Below are 19,859 nucleotides of genomic sequence, written 5' to 3'. Positions count from 1 at the left end.
ATTTGATATTATAGGATATATTTTGATGAACTAAATGGGCAGCCAAGATTGTGATTTAATATCACACTTGAAATTTAGTGTAGGGACCTCTTTTTCAGATACGTCAGCAATAATGTGTTGAACAGTGGGAAATCCACGCAAATAATCAGGATTCTTAGTGCTACTGTCATATGTATCAGATAACATGAAGTTCCAGGGCAAGCAACTATAAACTACAGGTTAGTAAATGAGAGCCATCTAGTGATGCTATTTACAGTCTAGCCCTGCATTATGGTTAGGATATGAAAATCACCCCTTGTGGAATTCACTGATCTGAGATATGGAATAAAATTCACTGTAGTGAATTTGTATTGGGATTAAAATATCTGAGATATGGAATAAACTTCATTACTGAATTTGTATTGGGACTAAAATATCTGAGATATGGAATAAAATTCACTACTGAATTTGTATTGGGACTAAAATATCTGAGATATGGAATAAACTTCATTACTGAATTTGTATTGGGACTAAAATGAATACAAAATATGAAATAAGAAACAACTTTTGTTTAATTTTATTTATTTGAAATCTTATTTCTTGAGGCATGCACAGATGATATGGCTGTCCTGCAGTTTCTATTTTTTTCATAATTAATCCAGCATTAGCAAAAACTTGCTGCTAGCGTGAAATATCTGACTTGTTGCCCATGAATGATGTTTAAAATGTTGCTGTTGTGGATATTGAAAGGTTACAATCATTGATAAATCAATTCACATTAAATCCATTTGTGGTAGGAAAATCAACACAAAGGTCAGCCAAGTCTACCTGCTGAGGAAAGACCTCTTAAAATGTTATCTAGACAATGAGACACAGATGGTGTAAAGGAATTGATTGAGTTGGGCATTTAAACATGTAATTCTTAATAGGTGTGTGAGAAATAGGCTGGAATTGGACTCAAATGGCCTGTTTCCGCACTGTAAAATCTTGTATGGTTATGTGGAAGGATTCAGGCACTTTGTATATAGAATGACTCTTTATGATGATCAATGTGTTGTTTACATTTTTAAAAAAAAAAAACATCCTGGAGTGCTTTTTATGACTAATTGAGGGATTCTGAAGGTTCATGTATTGAATAAAAGATAACCAGGAGTAAGCTACATGCCTGGATTTCAATCAAGGTTTATCGATATAGTCAGGTAACAGATTTTGTGGAAGGGTAAATGTAAGAATGGGTTATGTAAAATTTAGGAGATAGCTGGGAATGACCTATTATTTACCCTCAAGATGTCGAAAATGCGGCCATTGTATTGTATTCTATTTTATATTTCAGTCGGTGCTAATCATTTTTTATTGGCTGGTATACCAGCATAATGATAATAAAGTGTATCACATCACCTATAGCTTGGGATTCAGTTTTGTGATACATATTTCCAGGAACACACTCTTTCATAATGCAGAAAATATTCTTTAAGTGATGTATGGTTGTGGTGGGTCAAAGTCTTTCATTATTTGTTCAAGTATTCACTTTAAAATTGTGAGCTGAGGAGGTTTAAACAGTAATATATATTAATAATTTTAAAGGGAAATAATTTTTCTTTTTCAGCCTTTTCTAGGCCCGCTAGCCAACTGAGTTACAATACGTCTGCTGCCAGTTTACACCCAGCTGCATTCTCCTCACATGGATCGTATCCATCAGCTCCTGCAACACCCATTGCAGCAGCTGCACTTGTACAGTCTCCTGCAAATCCATTAGGTTTTGCTTCAGCGCCAGGTACACCGGTCTTTACAAGACTCGGCACATCCACTCCAATACCTCCTGCTTTTGCAGCTGTTCCTCCAACAACTGGCACTTCTGCTCCACCTTCTTACCCAGAATGTCAGAATCCAACAACTGTGATGTCAGCAGTACCACAGACATCCCAGGCTCTCGGTGAAATAACAACAGCAGCAAATGCAGACACACCCATCCATAACCCAACTACTGCAGGGTTAAAGACGAGCTATAGCAGCACAAACTGCAGTTCTGGTATGATGTCACAAACTGGGTGAGTTGTTGATTTTTTTCAAGGCAGCGATTGCATAATGACACAAGTAAAATAAAAGCAAGCTGTTTATCTCATGTACATTTCAATAAAACTGATGATGTAGATTTATTTCTCTTGTTAAAATTTGGTGCAAGATTGACAGATGTAGCTTATATAAAATTGCTGTGTACTTTTTAAAAAATCAAAATCACCTCTTATTTGGCACATTTTTTTGGTTCAGAAGTGGTAATTTTGACTCTAATTCAATAGTAAATTAAAGTAATATATTGTCAGGCTAGTTAAGCAGGAACATCTAAAATAAAAAAAATACACTATTTATAGTATTCTAGAACGAGGAGAAGATCCTAACAATCCATTTCTTTCAGGTTCTGCAAGTAACTAATTGGTGACCACGGCATGAATACTGATTTTAATATTTAACTTGCATTTGGATTTCCCTGTGTTTAATTTAGTTTGTTTTTATTTAATCCCATTATTTAAGCAGCTAGCTTTTAAATACAACTTTTATATTTTCAAATTCCCTCTTGAAAGTCTGATCACTTGTTCAGGAAGTACATTCCAAGACATAATAATCAGTTGGATTTACTCTTTTGGTCCTCATTTTTCTGAACTAATTATCATGAATCTATACCCATTAATTACTCATCTCCTGTCGATGTAAGTACTTTTGTCACAATCCTATCAAATATTGACATGACACTTGTGACAATGGGAAGAAATAATGCTGCTCTGCTGTTAAATTAGATCTTTATCTCAAAATTGTCCAAATGGGTTTCACTCTTTCTGGAAGAATGTTTTGAAAATAGTCTTGAATGTTAAAATATCAAAAAATGTTCATTCCTACTGCTAGTATAATAAAGTCTTTACATTGTTGAGGAATTTTTGCATAGTGTTCTGCGGAAAAGGCAGGTAAGTGGGGCTGAGTCCAAGGCCAGATCAGCCACGATCTTGTTGACTGGCAGAGCAGGCTCAAAGGGCCAAATGGTCTACCCCTGCTCTTATTTATGTTTTTTTCTAAACATGTAAGTAGAGTTTGTGATACTTACAGTGGTGCTTGTGAATGCAGTTGCCACTTTGATTGTTGTAACACATGATCAACCTAAAAATGTCTTTTTTTTGCTGGTCATTTTACACTAATTGGCTTTGATTTTGAATTCTCATTTTTCAGTTTATCCTCTGGATTTCAGGCAAGTGTTAGTTCCAGCAGCTCTCTGTGCATGAGCAACTCCTTCCCAGGTCTCGTATCCTTTCCAGGGATGTCTATGTTTTTCCAGAATCAGACTTTATCTGCTGCTACGCTGTCTGCACTTCAAGCTGGAATGAACGCTGCAAATATCCCTGGACTTCAGTCAATTGCAGCTGCAGCAACCTTAGCAGGAATGCACTCATCTGGAGCTGGTACATCACTTACTCCACTCCAAAATGGTATGATGACCGTTACAGTGCCTGGCCTCCAGTCTGTTACATCCGTTGCTGGACTCCAGTCTATTTCTGATGTTGCCTCTCTTCGTGGACTGCAAACAACAGCATCCATCAGTGGACTCCAACCTAATGGAAGTTCGTCAGCTCTTTCTGCACTGCCTACAGTATCTGTGACTGGATTGCGATCTGCTTCAGCCTCTCCAATTGGTTTGCAGTCTAGTGCTGCCTCTCCAGCTGGTCTACGATCTGCTGCAGCTTCTCCAGCTGCACTGCAAGCTGCTGCTTCTCTTGCTGGGCTGCAATCGGCTGCAGTCTCCCAGTCTGTCCCTACACCCATTTCTGAATTCCAGACTGTCACTGGTTCTTCTGGCCTCCAACCTCCTTCTCTCCCAGGGCTGCACCATGCTACTCTTCCTAGATTACAATCTTCTCCATCTTTCTCTGGTCTTGATTCTATTGTCGCGGCTGCCTCTTTAGCTGGACTGCAAACTACAACTAATGCAGTGTCTCTTCCTAGTCTTCAGGCTGCTGTACCAGCCTCGTCTCTCCCTGGTCTTGAGTCTGCAATGGCTGCAGCTTCTTCCCTGCCTGTTCTCCAGTCGGCTTTGGGTGCTGCAACTTTACCTGGACTTCAGTCTTTGGGTGCAGGGTCTCTGCCAGGAATACAGTCTGTAGTGGGAAGTCCAGCACGCTCTGCCATCCAAACTTCTATGAGTACTACCTCATTTTCTAATCTCCAGTCCACAGTGGGAACCACTCCTTTGCCTCATGTGCAGTCTGGCACAAATACAGCATCACCAATAGAAATGCAGTCCACTGTGGATACTACATCTTTACCAGGATTTCAGACTACCATGGGCACAGCATCTCTACCTGGACTGCAATCTGCTGAACAACCAGGTTTACTGCAGGTAATTTGTGTGAGACATAGGTGGGGTGAATCAAAAATACTTTCAACTTTTTATATAATTGGTGTAGATTGAAACAAAATGTCATAAATGCAAAGCTTGTGACAGTGAGTTTGACTGGAAAAGTTGAATTACTCTATTATGGCAAAATTATGAATTGAATAGGTTTGGTGTTTCACATTCTGTGACTTTATGATGGACATGAAGGGGGTTTTCTAAGGTTACAACAGGATCTAGATGATCTGGGAAAGCGGGCAAAGGAAAAACAGGTGGAATTCATTTCTGAAATGATGCACTTTGGCAAGTTAAACCAGGGCAGAGCCTAAACTATGAATGGCAGGCCCCTAAAGAGTGTTTATAGAACAGAGAGGCCGAGGCGTACAAATACATTACAGTAGTTCTCTGAAAGTAGTGCCAGGAAGATGGCTTATGGCATGCTACAAGATACCAGTGTGACTGCAGTTGGAATATTGTGTGCAGTTCAAATGTCATACTGTAGGAAGGATGCGATTATTGCTAGAGAGGGTTGAGGAAAGATTCAGAACCATCTGAAACTGGAGGGCTTAAGTTTTAAGGAGAGATTAGATGGATAGGGACTGGTTTCCCTGGAGCAAAGGAGTGTGAGAGTGACTTTATGGAGGTTTATGTAACCATGACCGGCCTAGATGAGCTGGATGGTCAGTCTTTTTCCCATGGTAGGGGTGTCTAAAACTAATGGGCATAGGTTTAAGGTGAGAAGGAAATTATGTTAGAGCAGACCTGAGGAACTAATTTTTCATACTGATGGTGACGGAAGGTATTTGGAACAAGCTTTGAGTGCAAGTTGTAGAGCTGGGTACAATTGCAGTGCTCAAGGACACTTGGACTGGGTAGTGGGCAGGAAAGATTTTGAGAAATTAGAGCATAATGCAGGTAAATGAGACAAACTCAGCAAGGTTCCTTGGAGGCATGATCAAGTTGATCTGAAGGGCCTATTTCTGTGCAGGGACTTTTTAATTCTTGAGTTTCCACAGTGGAGTCCAGAGGTGGCATCCTTGCTGGTGATGTGTCGATATGAAATGTAATCCATGATTTTACTTTTTTAACTGAAAACAATCACTGATTAAAGCAGAAAAAAATGTAATCCTATGGGGAAAAAAATTGAAACTAACGGAGTGTCTTAAAAATACAAGATAAACATATTTAGTTTCAAATAACAGCAAGATTAATCAAAAGTGATTTTTAATTATGGGGACTGATCAGATAAATGATAATTAATCTGAAAACAAGGGTTTTCATGAGAGGTTGCAGAAAAGAAGATTGCAATTCATCTAATTTTAGATGAATTATGCATGCATTAATTAAAAAATTAGTACTGAATGTCTGGAGAGCGAAAGATTCCAAAAATATGACTGAAGGGAATCCAATGAATACATTGTGGATTTTAAAAAAAATCTGGACCATATTAAGCAATAGTTGGATAATTTGTCAAATTGTGTATTCTGCTGCTTACCATTTCAGAAAGGAAGAGAAGAAAACATTTAATGATGGATTCTGATATCAACTGCAACATGTGGCCATTTAATAAGGGAGATTAAAAACAGTTAATTATTTCTAATCACTCTTCACTAGAGCTGATGAAAAGGGAGAAGGATGTTTTCATGTCAGACAAGATTAAGGATATTATACAGTATTTCTTCATGAAGAGGATCTAAAGGGAGGTGATAATGATCATTAAAATTTTCACTAACCTTGATAATGTGAGTGTCCTCAAGTTACATTGGTAGACCTCAGAAATGTGTGTACCACTTGTGACCACATCTCCTCCCTCACCACCATTCTGGGCCCCAAACAGTTCTTCCAAGTGAAGCAACATTTCATTTTTGAATATGCAGGGGTTGCCTATTGCTCCCATTGTGGCCTCCTCTACATCAGAAAGATTGGAGATCCCCAAATTCAACTCCATCTGTGTGCAGCCCCACCAGGTGTGCCAGGTCTACATTATCACTGATCTAAAGAACTGTCCCCTGGTGCGACTCAAGTCCATTCTCAAGTCAATCAAAGTAGGACTAGGCGATTATTTTATGGAGCACCTTTGCACTTTCCGCTGTAATAACCAGGACCACCCCGTTGCCAACCATTTTAATTTCATGCTCTATTCCTACACTGATAAGTCTATCCAGGGTCTCATCCATTGTCCAACTGAGGCTACTTGCAAATTGGAGGAATAACATTTACTATTTCATCTGGGCACTCTCCAAACAGAAGTCGTTAATATTGACTTCCCCAGTTTCTGTTAAACCCTTCCTCCTGAGTTTTATCCCTGTCTCCCTCACTCCATCCCTTTCCATCTATAACTTCTCAGATTTTTCCTCCTATTCTTCCACCCATGTTCACCTATGGCCTCTTGCCTCTTAGTCTGTACTCCTCACAATTACCTTGACTACATTTCTTCACACTCAGTCCCCTGTAAGAATTCTATTTCTTTCAATTCCTCTGTCACATCCCAAGATGAGGTCTTCCATTTCAGATCATCCAAGATGTCCTCCTTCAAAAAACGTGGCTTCCCATCTTCACTCAGCCCCTTGTCTTCATCTACCATTCCACCATCCTCCACATCCAACAAATTATCCTCCACAATTTCTGTCACCTACAACATGATCCCACCACCACATACATCTTTCCCTCTCCGCTCTCCCCAGGGACCACTCCTCGACACTCGTCCACTCATCCTGTACCACATCCTGTATCCCCTTAGCACTTTCCCATGACTGCAGGAAGTGCCACACTTACACCCACACCTCCTCCCTCTCATCATTTGGGGCCCCAAACAGTTGTTCCAAGTGAAGCAACACTTGTAAATGTGTTGATGTCATCTACAGTATCCTGTGCTCCTGATGTGCTCTTCTCTACATCAGAGAGACTGGACATATGCTGGGACATCGCTTCGCTGAGCACCTTCACTCTGTCCACAACAATGATAGGGATCTCCAAGTGACCAACCATTTCAATTCTGTGCTCCACTCCCATGCTGACATGTCTGTCCATAGCCCCTTGCATTACCAAACCAGGGCTGCTTGTAGATGGGAGGAGCAACACCTAATATTCCATCAGAGCACTCTCCAACCAGATAGCATTCACATCAACTTCTACAGTTTCGGCAGATCACTCCCTATTTTCCCCCTCTTCCCTATCCCTCAGTCTCCTTCCCTCCAGCTCTCCACCCTCTTCCCTCTCCATCACAGAACTATCCCTTACTCCCTCTGTTTTCTCTCCCTTATTCACGTATTACCTTCTCACCCTCACACCCACCATTTTAATCAGGCTCCTCTCTACATTTTGATCATACCTTGATGAAGACCCGAAGCCCGAAATACTGGTTATTTATCTTTATCTTTGCTATATGAATTATACTGTTTAATCTGCAGATATTTTTCTGGTTGTGCTTTTAATCCAATAATGCGGAAAGTCTGCAGACTTTCCATAAGACCATAAGATATAGAAGCAGAAATAGACTATTCATCCCATCTAGTCTGCCTCACCATTCAATCATGAGCTGATCCATTTTGTTACTCAGCCCCACTGCCTGACCTTCTCCCCATAACCTGTGATGCCCTGGCTAAACAAGAAATACCTGGTCTCTATAGCCACCTGTGGTAACAATTTCCACAGATTTTCCACCCTCTGGCTGAAGAAATTCTTAAGCATCTTTGTTTGAAATGGATGCCATTTAATCTTGGAAGTTGTGCTCTTTTGTCGTAGATTCTCCCACTATGGGAAATGACCATTCAGCATCTACTCTGTCTATGCCTTTCAACATTCAAAATGTTTCAATGAGATTCTCCCACCAATTCTCTTAAATTCCAACCAATACAGGCCAAGAGCATTCAAAAGATCCTTGTATGATCATCCTAGTGAAATCATCCTAACCTCCTTTGAACCCTATCCAATGTGAGGACATCCTTTCTTAAATGAGGAGCCCAAAACTGCTCACAATTCTCCATGAGGTCTCACCAGTGCCTTATCAAGCCCCAACATCACATCCCTGCTCTTGTATTCTATTCCTCTTGTACTCAATGCCAGCATTGCATTTGTTTCTTCACCACCCACTCAATCTGCAAGTTTACCTTCAGGCTATCCTGCATGAGGACTCCCAGGTCTTTTGCATCTGGGTATTTTCAATTTTCTCTCCATTTAAAAAAAATTGTCTGCTCTTTTATTTTTTTCTACCAATGTTCATGACTGTACACTTTTTAACATTACGTTTCATTTGCCACTTCTTTGCCCATTCTCCTAATCTTTGTAGAGGATAATTTGGTAAATTGGATCAGCAAGTTTGCAGATGACACAAAGATTGGAGGAATAGTGGAGAGCATAGAATGCTTTTAAAGCTTGCAGAGGGATCTGGACCAGCTGGAAAAATGGGCTGCAAAATGGCAAATGAAATTTAATGCAGACAAGTGTGAAGTGTTGCATTTTGGAAGGACAAACCAAGGTAGGACATACACGGTAAACTGTACAGCACTGAGGAGTGCTGTAGAACAGGGGGATCTGGAAATATAGGTGCATAATTCCATGAAAGTGATGTCACAGGTAGATAGGGTCATAAAGAGAGCTTTTGGCAAATTGGCCTTCATAAATCAATGTATCGATTTAGTAAAGACATTGATGAAGCCAAATTTGGAGTATTGTGTACAGATATGGTCACCTAACTAAAGGAAAGGTATCAATAAAATTGAAAGAGTGCTAAGAAGATTTACTAGGATGTTGTAGGCCTTGAGGAACTGTGTTAAAGGGAAAGGTTAAACAGGTTAGGACATATTCCCTGGTATACAGATAAATGGAGATTTGATAGATGTATTACAAAATTATGATGGGTATAGATACAAGTAGGATTTTTCTATTGAGGTTAGGTGAAATACAAACCAGAGGACATGGGTTAAGAGTGAAAGGGGGAACATTGAGGGGAATTTATTCACAAAGAGTGTGGAATGAGCTACCAGCTGAAGTGAATACAGATTCAATGTTTTTGACAAAAATTTGGACAGATAGGTGGACGGGAGGGATATGGGTTGGATACAGGTAAGTGGACCGAGGCGAATAAATAATTCGGCACAAACTGGAAGGGCCTGTTTTCTGTAATATTCAGTGCTCCTATCCAGGCAAATCATCTCATACAGGAGGTAGTGTATTAACAAAACAAAAGTTAGGGTGTAATATCACATTTATGTCAAAAAGTGCAGGTTAAAGAGTTACAAATTCCAGGATATAGAATAAAAGTACAGTTAAAACAGTGCAAGGGTATTTTTTTTATTCAGAGTCTGAAAGTATCAAGAAAGGAATATTCCTAGAATCTGGATATTTGTATTTTCAAGCTTGTGTATCCTTTGTTCAATCAAAGTGAGAAGAGTCTTTCCAATTAAAATAAGAGAAAGAAGTAACAGAGTATTAAAATATTTTAAAGATCCAAGAACTTGAATTTATATGGTAGAGAGAGGCCTGATTAAAAATGATTGAAAATGGAAAAGAAGGGAATTAGTAGAAAAATTTGGGGTCATGTCTAAGAGAAATGGGTGTTACATTCCAAAGTCAAATAACCACAGAAACAGGCCAGTTGGCCCTACTAGTCCATGCCGAACACCTTCTCCTACCTAGTCCCACTGATCCGCATTTGGCCCATAACCCTCCACAACTCTCCTGTTCATATACGTATTCAACCTTTCCTTGAACGATAACATCGATGTTGCTTCTACCACCACTGCCAGAAGTTCATTCCAAACCCTCACCACACTCTACATGAAGAAATTCCCCCTTATGCTTCCCTTAAACTTTTCCCCTTTTACTCTCAATCCATGCCCTCTTGTTTGAATCTCCCCCACTCTCAATGGAAAAAGCCGATCCACATTGACTATCTGTCCCCCTCATAATTTTAAATACCTCTATCAAATTACCCCTCAATCTTCTACACTCCCTGGAATAAAGTCCCAGCCTGCTCAACCGTTTCCTGTAATTCAAACCCTGAAACTCTGGCAACATTCTTGTAAACCTCCTCTGCACTCTCTCTATACTGTTTATATCCTTCCTGTAATTTGGCAACCAAAACTACACATAATATTCCAAATTTGGCCTCATCAATGCCTTATACAATTTCAACATCCCAACTCCTGTATTCTGTACTCTGATTTATGAAAGCCAACATACTAAATGCCTTCTTTACCACATGTGATTCAACTTTCAGAGAATTATGTACCATGACTCTTAAATCCCTTTGTTCCACTGAACTCCTCAATTGTCTACCATTTAACATGCATGACCTATTTTGATTAGTCCTGCCAAAATGTAGCACCTCACATTTATCAGTATTAAACTCCATCTGCCATCACCCTGTAAACTTTGATAATCTTCCTCACTGTTCATAACATATATCATCTGCAAATTTACTAATCCTATTTGCCACCCTATCATCTAGATAAATAATCTATAAACAGTATTGGACTCAGTACCGATCCTGAGGCACTGGCCACCAATTCACCAATCAATTTTCCACCACTACTCTCTGGCATCTCCCATCCAACCATTGTTGAATTTATTTCACTACTTCATCATTAATACCTAATGCTTCCACCTTGCTTACCAACCTCTTTTGGGGAACCTTATCAAAAGCCTTACTAAAGTCCAGATAGACAATGTCCACTAACTTCCCCATATCAACCTTTTTAGTAACCTCCTTGAAAAACTAAGATTTGTTAAAGATGACTACTCTGAATCAATCCCTGCCTTTCCAAATAGGTATATATACCATCTCTAAGAACACTTACCCACTACTGACTTCAGACTTACAGGCCTATAATTATCAGGTTTACTTTTGGATCCTTTTTTGAACAGCGCAACATGAGCCACCCTCCAGTCCTCCGGCACTTCCCTGGTGGCCAGTGACATTTTAAATATTTCTGTCATGCCCCTACTATTTGTTCACTAACCTCCCTCAGGGTTCAAGGGAATATTTTGTCAGGACCTGGAGATTTATCCACCTTGATCTTTTTCAACATAGCCAACACTACCTCCTCATTAATTCTTATATTATCCATGAGCTCCCTACCATACATCTTCTCTTCATCTGGCTCAATATTCTTTTTCTTAATGAACACTGGAAAAAAAAAATCATCTCCTCTGGCTTCATCCCTCACTATTCTTTTAATTTTAATGTTCCTATAGAAACCCTTTGGATTTATTTTTACTTTGCCTGCTTCATATCTCTTTTTAGCCTTTCTAATTTCTTTGGTTTTTTTTTAACATTCCTTATATACCTCAAACAGTTCATCCATTCCCTGCTCTTTATACCTGTTGAACACATCCCTCTTCCTCCAAACCAAGTTCCCAATATCTTTTGTAAACCAAGGCTCCCTACAGTTTCTAACCTTTCCTTTAATTCTCGCAGGGAAATACCAACTCTGCTCTCTCAGAACTTCTGCTTTGAATATCCTCCATTTATCTGCTATATCCTTCCCTGAAAATATCTATTCCCAATCCACATCGTCCAATTCTTTTCTCCTCCCCCCAAAATTTGCTTTCTTCCAATCAAGAATCTCAACCTTTGGGCCACCTCTATTCTTTTCCATTACTAGCCTAAAACTAATAGTAATGTGATCACTAGACCAAAATGTTTCCAACACAAACCTCTTGTCACCTGACCTATCTCATTCCCTAATAGGAGATCCAATACTGCCCCCTCTCGAGTCGGTTCTTCTATCTATTGATTAAGAAAACTTTCCTGAACACACTTAACAAATTCTACCCCATCCAGGCCTCTTACTGTATTGGCGTCCCAGTTAATTTTTGTAAAGTTGAAATATCCCGCAACTACCACCTTGTATTTATTACTCATAATACTCAATCTCCTTACAAATTTGCTCTTCTAATTCCCTCAGCCCATTTGGTGGTCTATATTGCACTCTCCCATTAATGTATTCATGCCTCTGCCATTCCTCAGTTCTACCCAAGTTGCCTCGCTGGACGATCCCTCCAAACCATCCTGCCACAGCACTGTGTAATGTTCTCTCTAATAAGCAATGCAACTCCTCCACCTTTTATTTCTCTCTTCCCACCCCCCTCCCCCCACCCTCCTCCATTCTATCATGCCTAAAACAACAGAATCCTGGAATATTTAACTGCCAAACATGCCCTTCCTGCAACCAAGTTTCACTGATGGCCATAATATCTTATTGCCATGTGGCCATTCATGCCTTAAGCTCATCCTCCTTATTTGCAATGCTCCTTGCGTTAAAATATATGCACTTGAGAGACTGTTCTCCACATATAATCCTTTTGTTACCAACTGCCTTACCCTCTTCCCTCCTTCATTTATTTTTATGTTCTGTTCCCTCCATTCCTCCCTACTCTCTCTACTCTCATTCTGATTCCCACCCCCCTGCCAAACTAAACCCTCCCCACCAGCTCTAGCAAACCTACCCACCAGGATATTGGTCCCCCTTCGGTGCAAGTGTAGCCTGTCCCTTTTGTACAGGTCAGGTGCCCCAGAAGAGATTTCAATGATCCAGAAATCTATAACACCTGACCCCTTCATCAGCTCCTGAGCCACGCATTCATCCTTCACAGCTTCCTATTTCTACCTTAACTAGCACAGGTAGCAATCCTGAGATTGCCACCCTTGAGCACCTGATTTTCAACTTCTTCCCTAAATCTATGCAATCCTTTTTCAAGACCTCATCCCCATTTCTAACTATGTCATTGGTCCCCACGTGGACCATGACTTCTGGCTGCTCGCCCTCCCCCATCAGAATGCTGTGGACTCTATCAGAGACATCCCTGACCCTGGCATCTGGGAGGCAACATACCAACTGGGATCTCCAATCTCATCCAGCAAACCTCCTATCTGTTCCCCTAACCAGCAAGTCAATAGAAAAACACTGGTAGTCATGGTTCAGAAGGAGAGCAAAGATAAATCAAGAGAGATGCAGCACAAGTCCTGTTCCCAGACTTGAACAGGACTAGGTTAGGGTTACTTCCCTCTTCCTCATCAACTCTGCCCTGGTGACTCAAATAACACAAGATCTGTGCAGTACTAAAAAAAAAAATAATTAAAGGTTAATTTATTAGTACTGGAATATTGCCATTTTATGTTACTTAAATAATTTTATTTGATTTTTTTTAAAAAGTAAAATTAAGTTAAAAATTCAGTCTGGAACGAAGGCTTCCAGGTCATCTCAGTAATAGACAAAAAACTACTTGGCTCTGAATAATTTTGAGACCCAGAATGAACAGACTTGATAACTAATTGGAGGATTAAAGTGATGGGACATGGTGCTTGATGTTGTGTTTGTGGGCAAGAGGAAGGTATTGGCCAAAATGGTCCCTTAATCTATGGGTGGCTACTTTAAAGAAGGGGAGATGGCACTTATTAGAGAATATTGCTTATCCATTGGCACCTCCAATGTATTAATCACTGTTCTAATGTTTTCATGTTGAGGATTCAAGAAGGTAACAAAATCTTGCAAAATTGCATTTGAAGCTTGGAAAGATCAAGATTAAAGCTCAGAGGAGTCCTAAACCTCCCATTTTGTTAGCTACTTAAATTTTCTGGTTCCTTAATGTATTTTAATTGTTTGGAAGGTAGAAATGAAAGACTGAACTAGAAAAGAATAGCAAAATTATTATCTATGGTATCTGCTAATGAGCAATAGTGATTGAACATTTTTTGACTATTATTTAAAAATTATCAACTAATCTGGAATAATTAAAATTGTTGTATCCTCTTTTCAGGCACATTCAACTGGATCTCTGGAGAACTTTCCAAACCAAAGCAGCAGTGGTTTTGCGTGTTATCCTTCCACGCCCTCAACTCCTTATTCCCTACCTTCTCAGCTAGGGTGGCAGTAAATAATGAATGTTTTGAGCACCCTCTTGGCTTGAGATTAAAAACTAATGTTAGGGGAATGTATCTAAACTCTTTTTATTTGACATGCAATATGTTTAGCAGTTGAAACATATCCTTTTTGTAAAAGAGGAAATCTAAAGGTTTAAAAAGTAAGGGATGAAGATTGAAATGCCATCTTTTAACTGAAATGCTCCTTGTCAGCCATAATAAGCCTTTTCACCAACTCGAGATTCAGCACAAACCTAGATATTCTGCAAAATTGTGATGTGGGAACAGAGACTGGAGAATGCCATTTGGTTTCTTGAGCCTGTTAACAAAAGTATATCAATGTTAGATCTAAAATTTGCGATTGACCTAAGAGGAATAGTGTTCTAGATGAATAAACCAAACTTCTCCAACCTGTTGTGTGCAGGGGAGTCGAAGGGTGTTGCAGGTTTTCAAACTGGTTCTCTCATTGAGACCATAACCTAAATATCTTGGTAGGTGCTCAGCCTTCTAACAAAATTGATATTGAGTTTGTCACATGCAGTGTACAACATGTATATGAACCCAAATTTTTACTTGCTGAAGCCAAACAGATACTTGTGAAAAAACTGTAGTAGAAAATTTAATTGAATTAAAAAGAGCCAATAAATATTCACAGTAATCCTAGTGTAAAAAGGTGACTTGCACTGTGCAGACAGTCCTTTTGTGCTGTTGAAGCAGTTCATAATTAATCTAAAAAGGGAGGTTCAGAAGTCCCTAATTCATATTCTGTCTATAATTTAACAGTTGGTAGCCATAAAGCACAGGAACAGGGCTTTCTGCTCATGTGTCTAAAGTATGCTGAACATGATGTCCAAATTAAACCAAATCTCCGATGGTCGCTCATGATACAAATTAAATTAATGCTCATATTAAACTAAAACTCTGTGGCTTGTCTAGATATCATTCTGGTAAATTCTACCAGGGAAACCCAGTGTATCCTTGAACTGTGATGTTGAGAACTGCTCACATTTTTCTTGTGCAACTTTAACTCTTGTATTTTAATTTTCTAGTTATTTGCTGTTGAGATACAATTGATGAGATCATGTTTTTAAAAAGTCAATTATATGAAAAACAATAGAGTACATAATATTGATGAAAAGACATGATAATGACTTTATTATCATATACAATGTACATATGGACCAAAATTCCTGCTGCAGCTGAACAGATATTTGTTAAACAAAAAACAACTACAATAATATAGAATATTTAATTAAAAAAGGGACAAATCCAAAAAAGGAATAGATCATAAATATTCAATTACAACATGGTATCTCCAAAACACAAGATGCATTTGTCAACTAGTTATGCTGTACTTACCTAAACAAGATTAAGAAAATATTATTCATCTTGTTCATCTACAAACAATTTCTCCAGAGTAAATACTACCTTCTGCCTAAAAACAGTTACTAAGCTTCTGTTTGTGAGTTTGGTTTCCAATGCGGCTTGTAACTATGGCTTAAAAAACTTTGTTTTCAGAAATATAAACTTGTAATTTAAAATCATAATGGAAATGAATATACACTGATGGTTACCATATACTGTAGTCCATGATGTCTAAATTAAAAAAAAAGATCAATCTAATGGTTAGATTCTGGGAGATTCTAGACTCTAACCCTTCCCTCCCTCATAGCCCATAGCTATCCTTTTTTTCGTCTATGTGCCTACTGAACATAACAGCATTGTACAGGCCTTTCAGTCCATGATGTTGTACTGGCCAATGTAAACCGACTCAAAAAACTAAATCTAAATCATAACACTCTATTTTTTTTTCATTCATGTACCTGTCCAAGAGTATTTTAAATGTCACTATTGCACCAGCCTCCACCACCATCCCCTGGCAATGTACTACTCTCTGTGTAAATGAAAACTTACCCCCGCTGCCTCCCCTAAACTTGCCTCCCCTCACTTTGTACCGGTGTACTCTGGTGTTTGCTACTCAGTCTAAGAATCTTTTACATGTCCTATGAGTATCTGGCTCCACCAACAGCCATGGCAATACATTCCAAGCACCCTCCATTTAAAAATAATCAAATAACCCCTACCTTGACATCTACCCACCTTAAACAAATGTCCTTGGTATTGGTCATTGCTGTCCTGGGGAAAAATGCTGATTGTTCACTCTTATCTATTCCTCTCATAAAAGTACATTTTTATTAAGTTTTTTCTCATCTTCCAAAGAGAAAAGCCCTAGCTCAGTTAAACCTTTCCTCATACGACATGGTCTCTAATACAGATAACATCCTGGTAAATCTCCTCTGCACCCTTTCTAAAGCTGACAGCATTTGCAGTATTTGTTTGCTGGACTGGTAGCTATAATGTAGTCCAATAAAGAAGCAGTGTATTTTGCTATGGTTAGATAAATGGTTAGATTTTGGAAACTGCTACCCATCGAGATGAGGTAAATAGCTTGCATTTAAGCAGAATTAGCCATAAATTTGTAGATGAAATACGAGCAATAATAATGGATTTTGTAAAGAAACAAAGCGAGAATGACTTTCTACTAGAAATTCAATATTGATTCCATTTTGTTATTTTTAAATGGACAATGTATATACTAATGGGAATACCTACTGTGACCTTATCCTTGTATAGTCTTTGGAACTTTAGTTCTGGGATAAATATTGAATGTGAAAACATTTGGGATAGTTTTAACAGGAAAATTATAAATTTTCTAGCGTGGCTAATTGAGGAATCCATTCACCTCATTATGTTACTAAGGAAGGTTCATTTTGTGGTGAACCTTGGTTCAGCTCCTGATTCTCTGCATTTTCTGTGTGCATTTGTTATTGTATTAATTGAACATTTTCTTAAGATATTTGCGAGCTCCAATTAAGAGGCTTCAATGTAAACGTACAAAATGTTAGAATATTCTCTAATTGTGATGTAGAGTTCTGTATGCAGCTAAAAATATATTCTCATCAGGTTATTTTATTTTAACAATCTTGAATTTTGACAATTGTTGGTATAATGGGATATCAACTTTAAAAAGATTTTTAAACCTAAAGCTGCAAAGCTTTTAAAAAAAGATGCATCTTTAATGTTTTTGAATCGCTTAGAGCAGCCATTCTCAGCATTCTTTGGCCATGGCCCCCTTAGGGCTCTACTCAAAGATGATGGGCCTCCTTTCCTGTGAAACAGTCGTGGTTAGTTTCTTTGGTACTTCTCTCCTACCGACTACATAAAAATAAACATTAAAAATATTTGATGATTTCAGTCCATTGCCTGCCTTAAATGTGCTATGGTCCCTGTTGAGATTTGGCTGCTTTAGAGGATGCTTAAACAGGCACTTTCAGAAAGTGTTACTCCTGTATCATTAATAAGTGTATGATTGTGTTATCAGGGTAAATGTCTTTGCTTGCAGGATAAAATGGACTTTACCATGTATATCACGTTACTCCTGTTTGTGAGTTTTTAATGTCTTGATAAAGTGCTCGTTTAACAAAATGAAGATTTCTTTTACATATTACATTTCTGCCTCAGAGTATTCTTTTTAATCTCACATATTGTTCTTTGGGTGCACAAATGATTTTTTGTGCAATCAAGGAAGACAGGTGTATGTCTTATCAGTACAAATAAGAACCTTTAATTCTTAAATATCCAGAATAATAGAGGGGAATTCTTGATGCAGAAATGTGTACAAGGCAGATCGGGTTAAACTGAATGTTTAAAATTAAATACTGTGCCACACAGTAATTATTTTCTGATAGTCATCTGTTGGGATTGTATAACCTTCCATTCAAGGACACAGAATCCTGCTACTCTATATAAAACAATGTATCCACACAGGTGAAGATTGCACTATAAATCCAAATGCTGTTGAATAGCATCTTCCTTCAGTTTCATGCAGTGCACTAGTCTCACCGAGTCCATGCTGTATCATGCCATTGACAGAAAGCAACTCGCATCCAAATTGTTGATTTTCTTCATGAGGAACTCATGATTACACACTACATTATGGTGATTTTATAAATTGAACTCTGATTATTTTCGAAATAAACTACAAATAGTATCCTGTAGCGGCAGCTACTCTGCTCCTGCAATAACACACACAACCAGACGGGTTGAGCTCAGTGAGCACAGACTAGTTTATTGCAGGCTGCTGGGCTGCACTTGTACTCCCAGCCCACACCTGGCTGAGAACAGCGCTGGAGAGCGCTGACATCACCCGGTCCCCCGGCGCGGGTTTCTGAGCCCCGTGCTTGAAGGAAGGGAAACCCCCTACGGCGCCATTTTGGCCATCTGCCCTGCCTTCTGGTGAGCCGCCACACACCCCCCCCCCCCTCCCAGAACCGGTGCCAATGTCCTTTTTCGCTAGGCGGCCTGCTTCTTGGGCTGGGCTCGGTGGGATCAAGTTGCGCTAGCTTCAGCCTGTCCATGGTAAACAGCTCCCGCCTGCTGCCAATGTGCAGCGTGAATGTCGAGCCGGAAACCTGTACAGCCCCTTGTACGGTCGCTGCAATGCCTGGGCGGTGGTAAGTGTTCGAACAAGTCCAAGCATGCATTGAGGTGAGGAGGTAGTTCGTGTGGCAACTGCTGGGGATTGTGAGGTGCGTAAACGAACTCACCAGATAGTGCCAGTGGCGCACTGTGGACCAGATGCCCAGGAGCACCCAAGGCAATTTGTCTCCCCAGTAGGGACCAGTGAGGCAGGCCATGAGCAGTGACTTAAGGTGGTGATGCAGATGTTCAACCAGTCCATTGGCCTGCAGGTGGTAGGTCGTGGTACCATGCCATTGACAGAAAGCAACTCGCATCCATGGAAGCTGGATCCCCAACCTGTTGGAAAGCTGTGCCCACAACGCAGATGCGAACTGAGTGACCCAACCATGCAATAGTGCTTGGGAGCAGGAGTCGGTGGAGGTGTCTGGCGTCGGGATCGCCTCGGGCCAACGAGTGGTGCGGTCCACCACTGTAAACAGGTAACTTGCCCTGGTAAACGGGTAAATGGCCCGATGATGTCCATGTGAACTTGGCTGAACCGTTCCCGGATGTGCTCAAACTCCTGTACGGGCGCCCTGGTGTGCCTGTGCACCTTGGACGTCTGGCAATGGGTGCATTTTCTGGCCGAGTCCACGATCTGCTTCCGCAGCCCATGCTATATGTTCTGCCATCATCTGGACCGTGGACCCGATGGACGGATGTGAAAGGTCGTGGATGTGGCGGAAGACCTGCCTGTGCCACTGCTGGGGAACGACTGGTCACGGGGTGCCAAAGGAGATATTGCACAGGATGGTGCCTTCGCCACTTGGAGTCGGGATGTCTCGGAACCGCAGGCCCGTGATGGCAGTCTTGAAGGTCCTCATCTCCTCATCAGATTCCTGGTCCCGGGCGAGCTGGTCGAAGTCAAGGCCGGGCGTCAGCGCGCAGGTGGCCGGTTGCGTGAGTGCATCGGCAACCACATTGTCCTTCCCCACCTTGTGCTGAATGTTGGTGGTAAACTCTGACACGAAGGTGATGCTGCTGGCGGGCCGACCAGGGATCCTTTGCCGTTGTGAGTGCCTGGGTGAAGGTTTTGTGGTTGGTGAAGATGGTAAAAGTCCTCCCCTCCAAAAAATAGCGGAAATGCCACACCGCCAGGTACATGCCCAGTAACTCGAG

The 19,859-nt window shown here is 40.2% G+C and overlaps 1 protein-coding gene across 3 annotated transcripts in view; it reads left to right on the top strand.

Moving 5' to 3' along the window:
* Positions 1 to 17,727, top strand: part of proser1 (proline and serine rich 1) — a 46,871-nt gene extending 29,144 nt beyond the window's left edge. Inside the window, exons 10-13 of one of the 3 annotated variants that reach the window (XR_011342295.1) lie at positions 1,586 to 2,027; positions 3,196 to 4,360; positions 5,969 to 6,057; positions 14,117 to 14,203. Coding sequence is in view for 2 of the 3 variants with exons in the window: in XM_069891718.1 (XP_069747819.1) it covers positions 1,586 to 2,027; positions 3,196 to 4,360; positions 14,117 to 14,233 (1,724 nt within the window). In the remaining variant the exon portion in view is untranslated. The other 2 variants (XM_069891718.1, XM_069891719.1) reach the window with 2 other exon arrangements.
* The last annotated feature ends 2,132 nt before the right edge of the window (positions 17,728 to 19,859 follow it).

The sequence above is a fragment of the Narcine bancroftii genome, chromosome 7, assembly GCF_036971445.1.
Source record: "Narcine bancroftii isolate sNarBan1 chromosome 7, sNarBan1.hap1, whole genome shotgun sequence".
Lineage (NCBI taxonomy): Eukaryota > Metazoa > Chordata > Chondrichthyes > Torpediniformes > Narcinidae > Narcine > Narcine bancroftii.
This window is presented reverse-complemented; position numbering and strand designations above follow the sequence as displayed.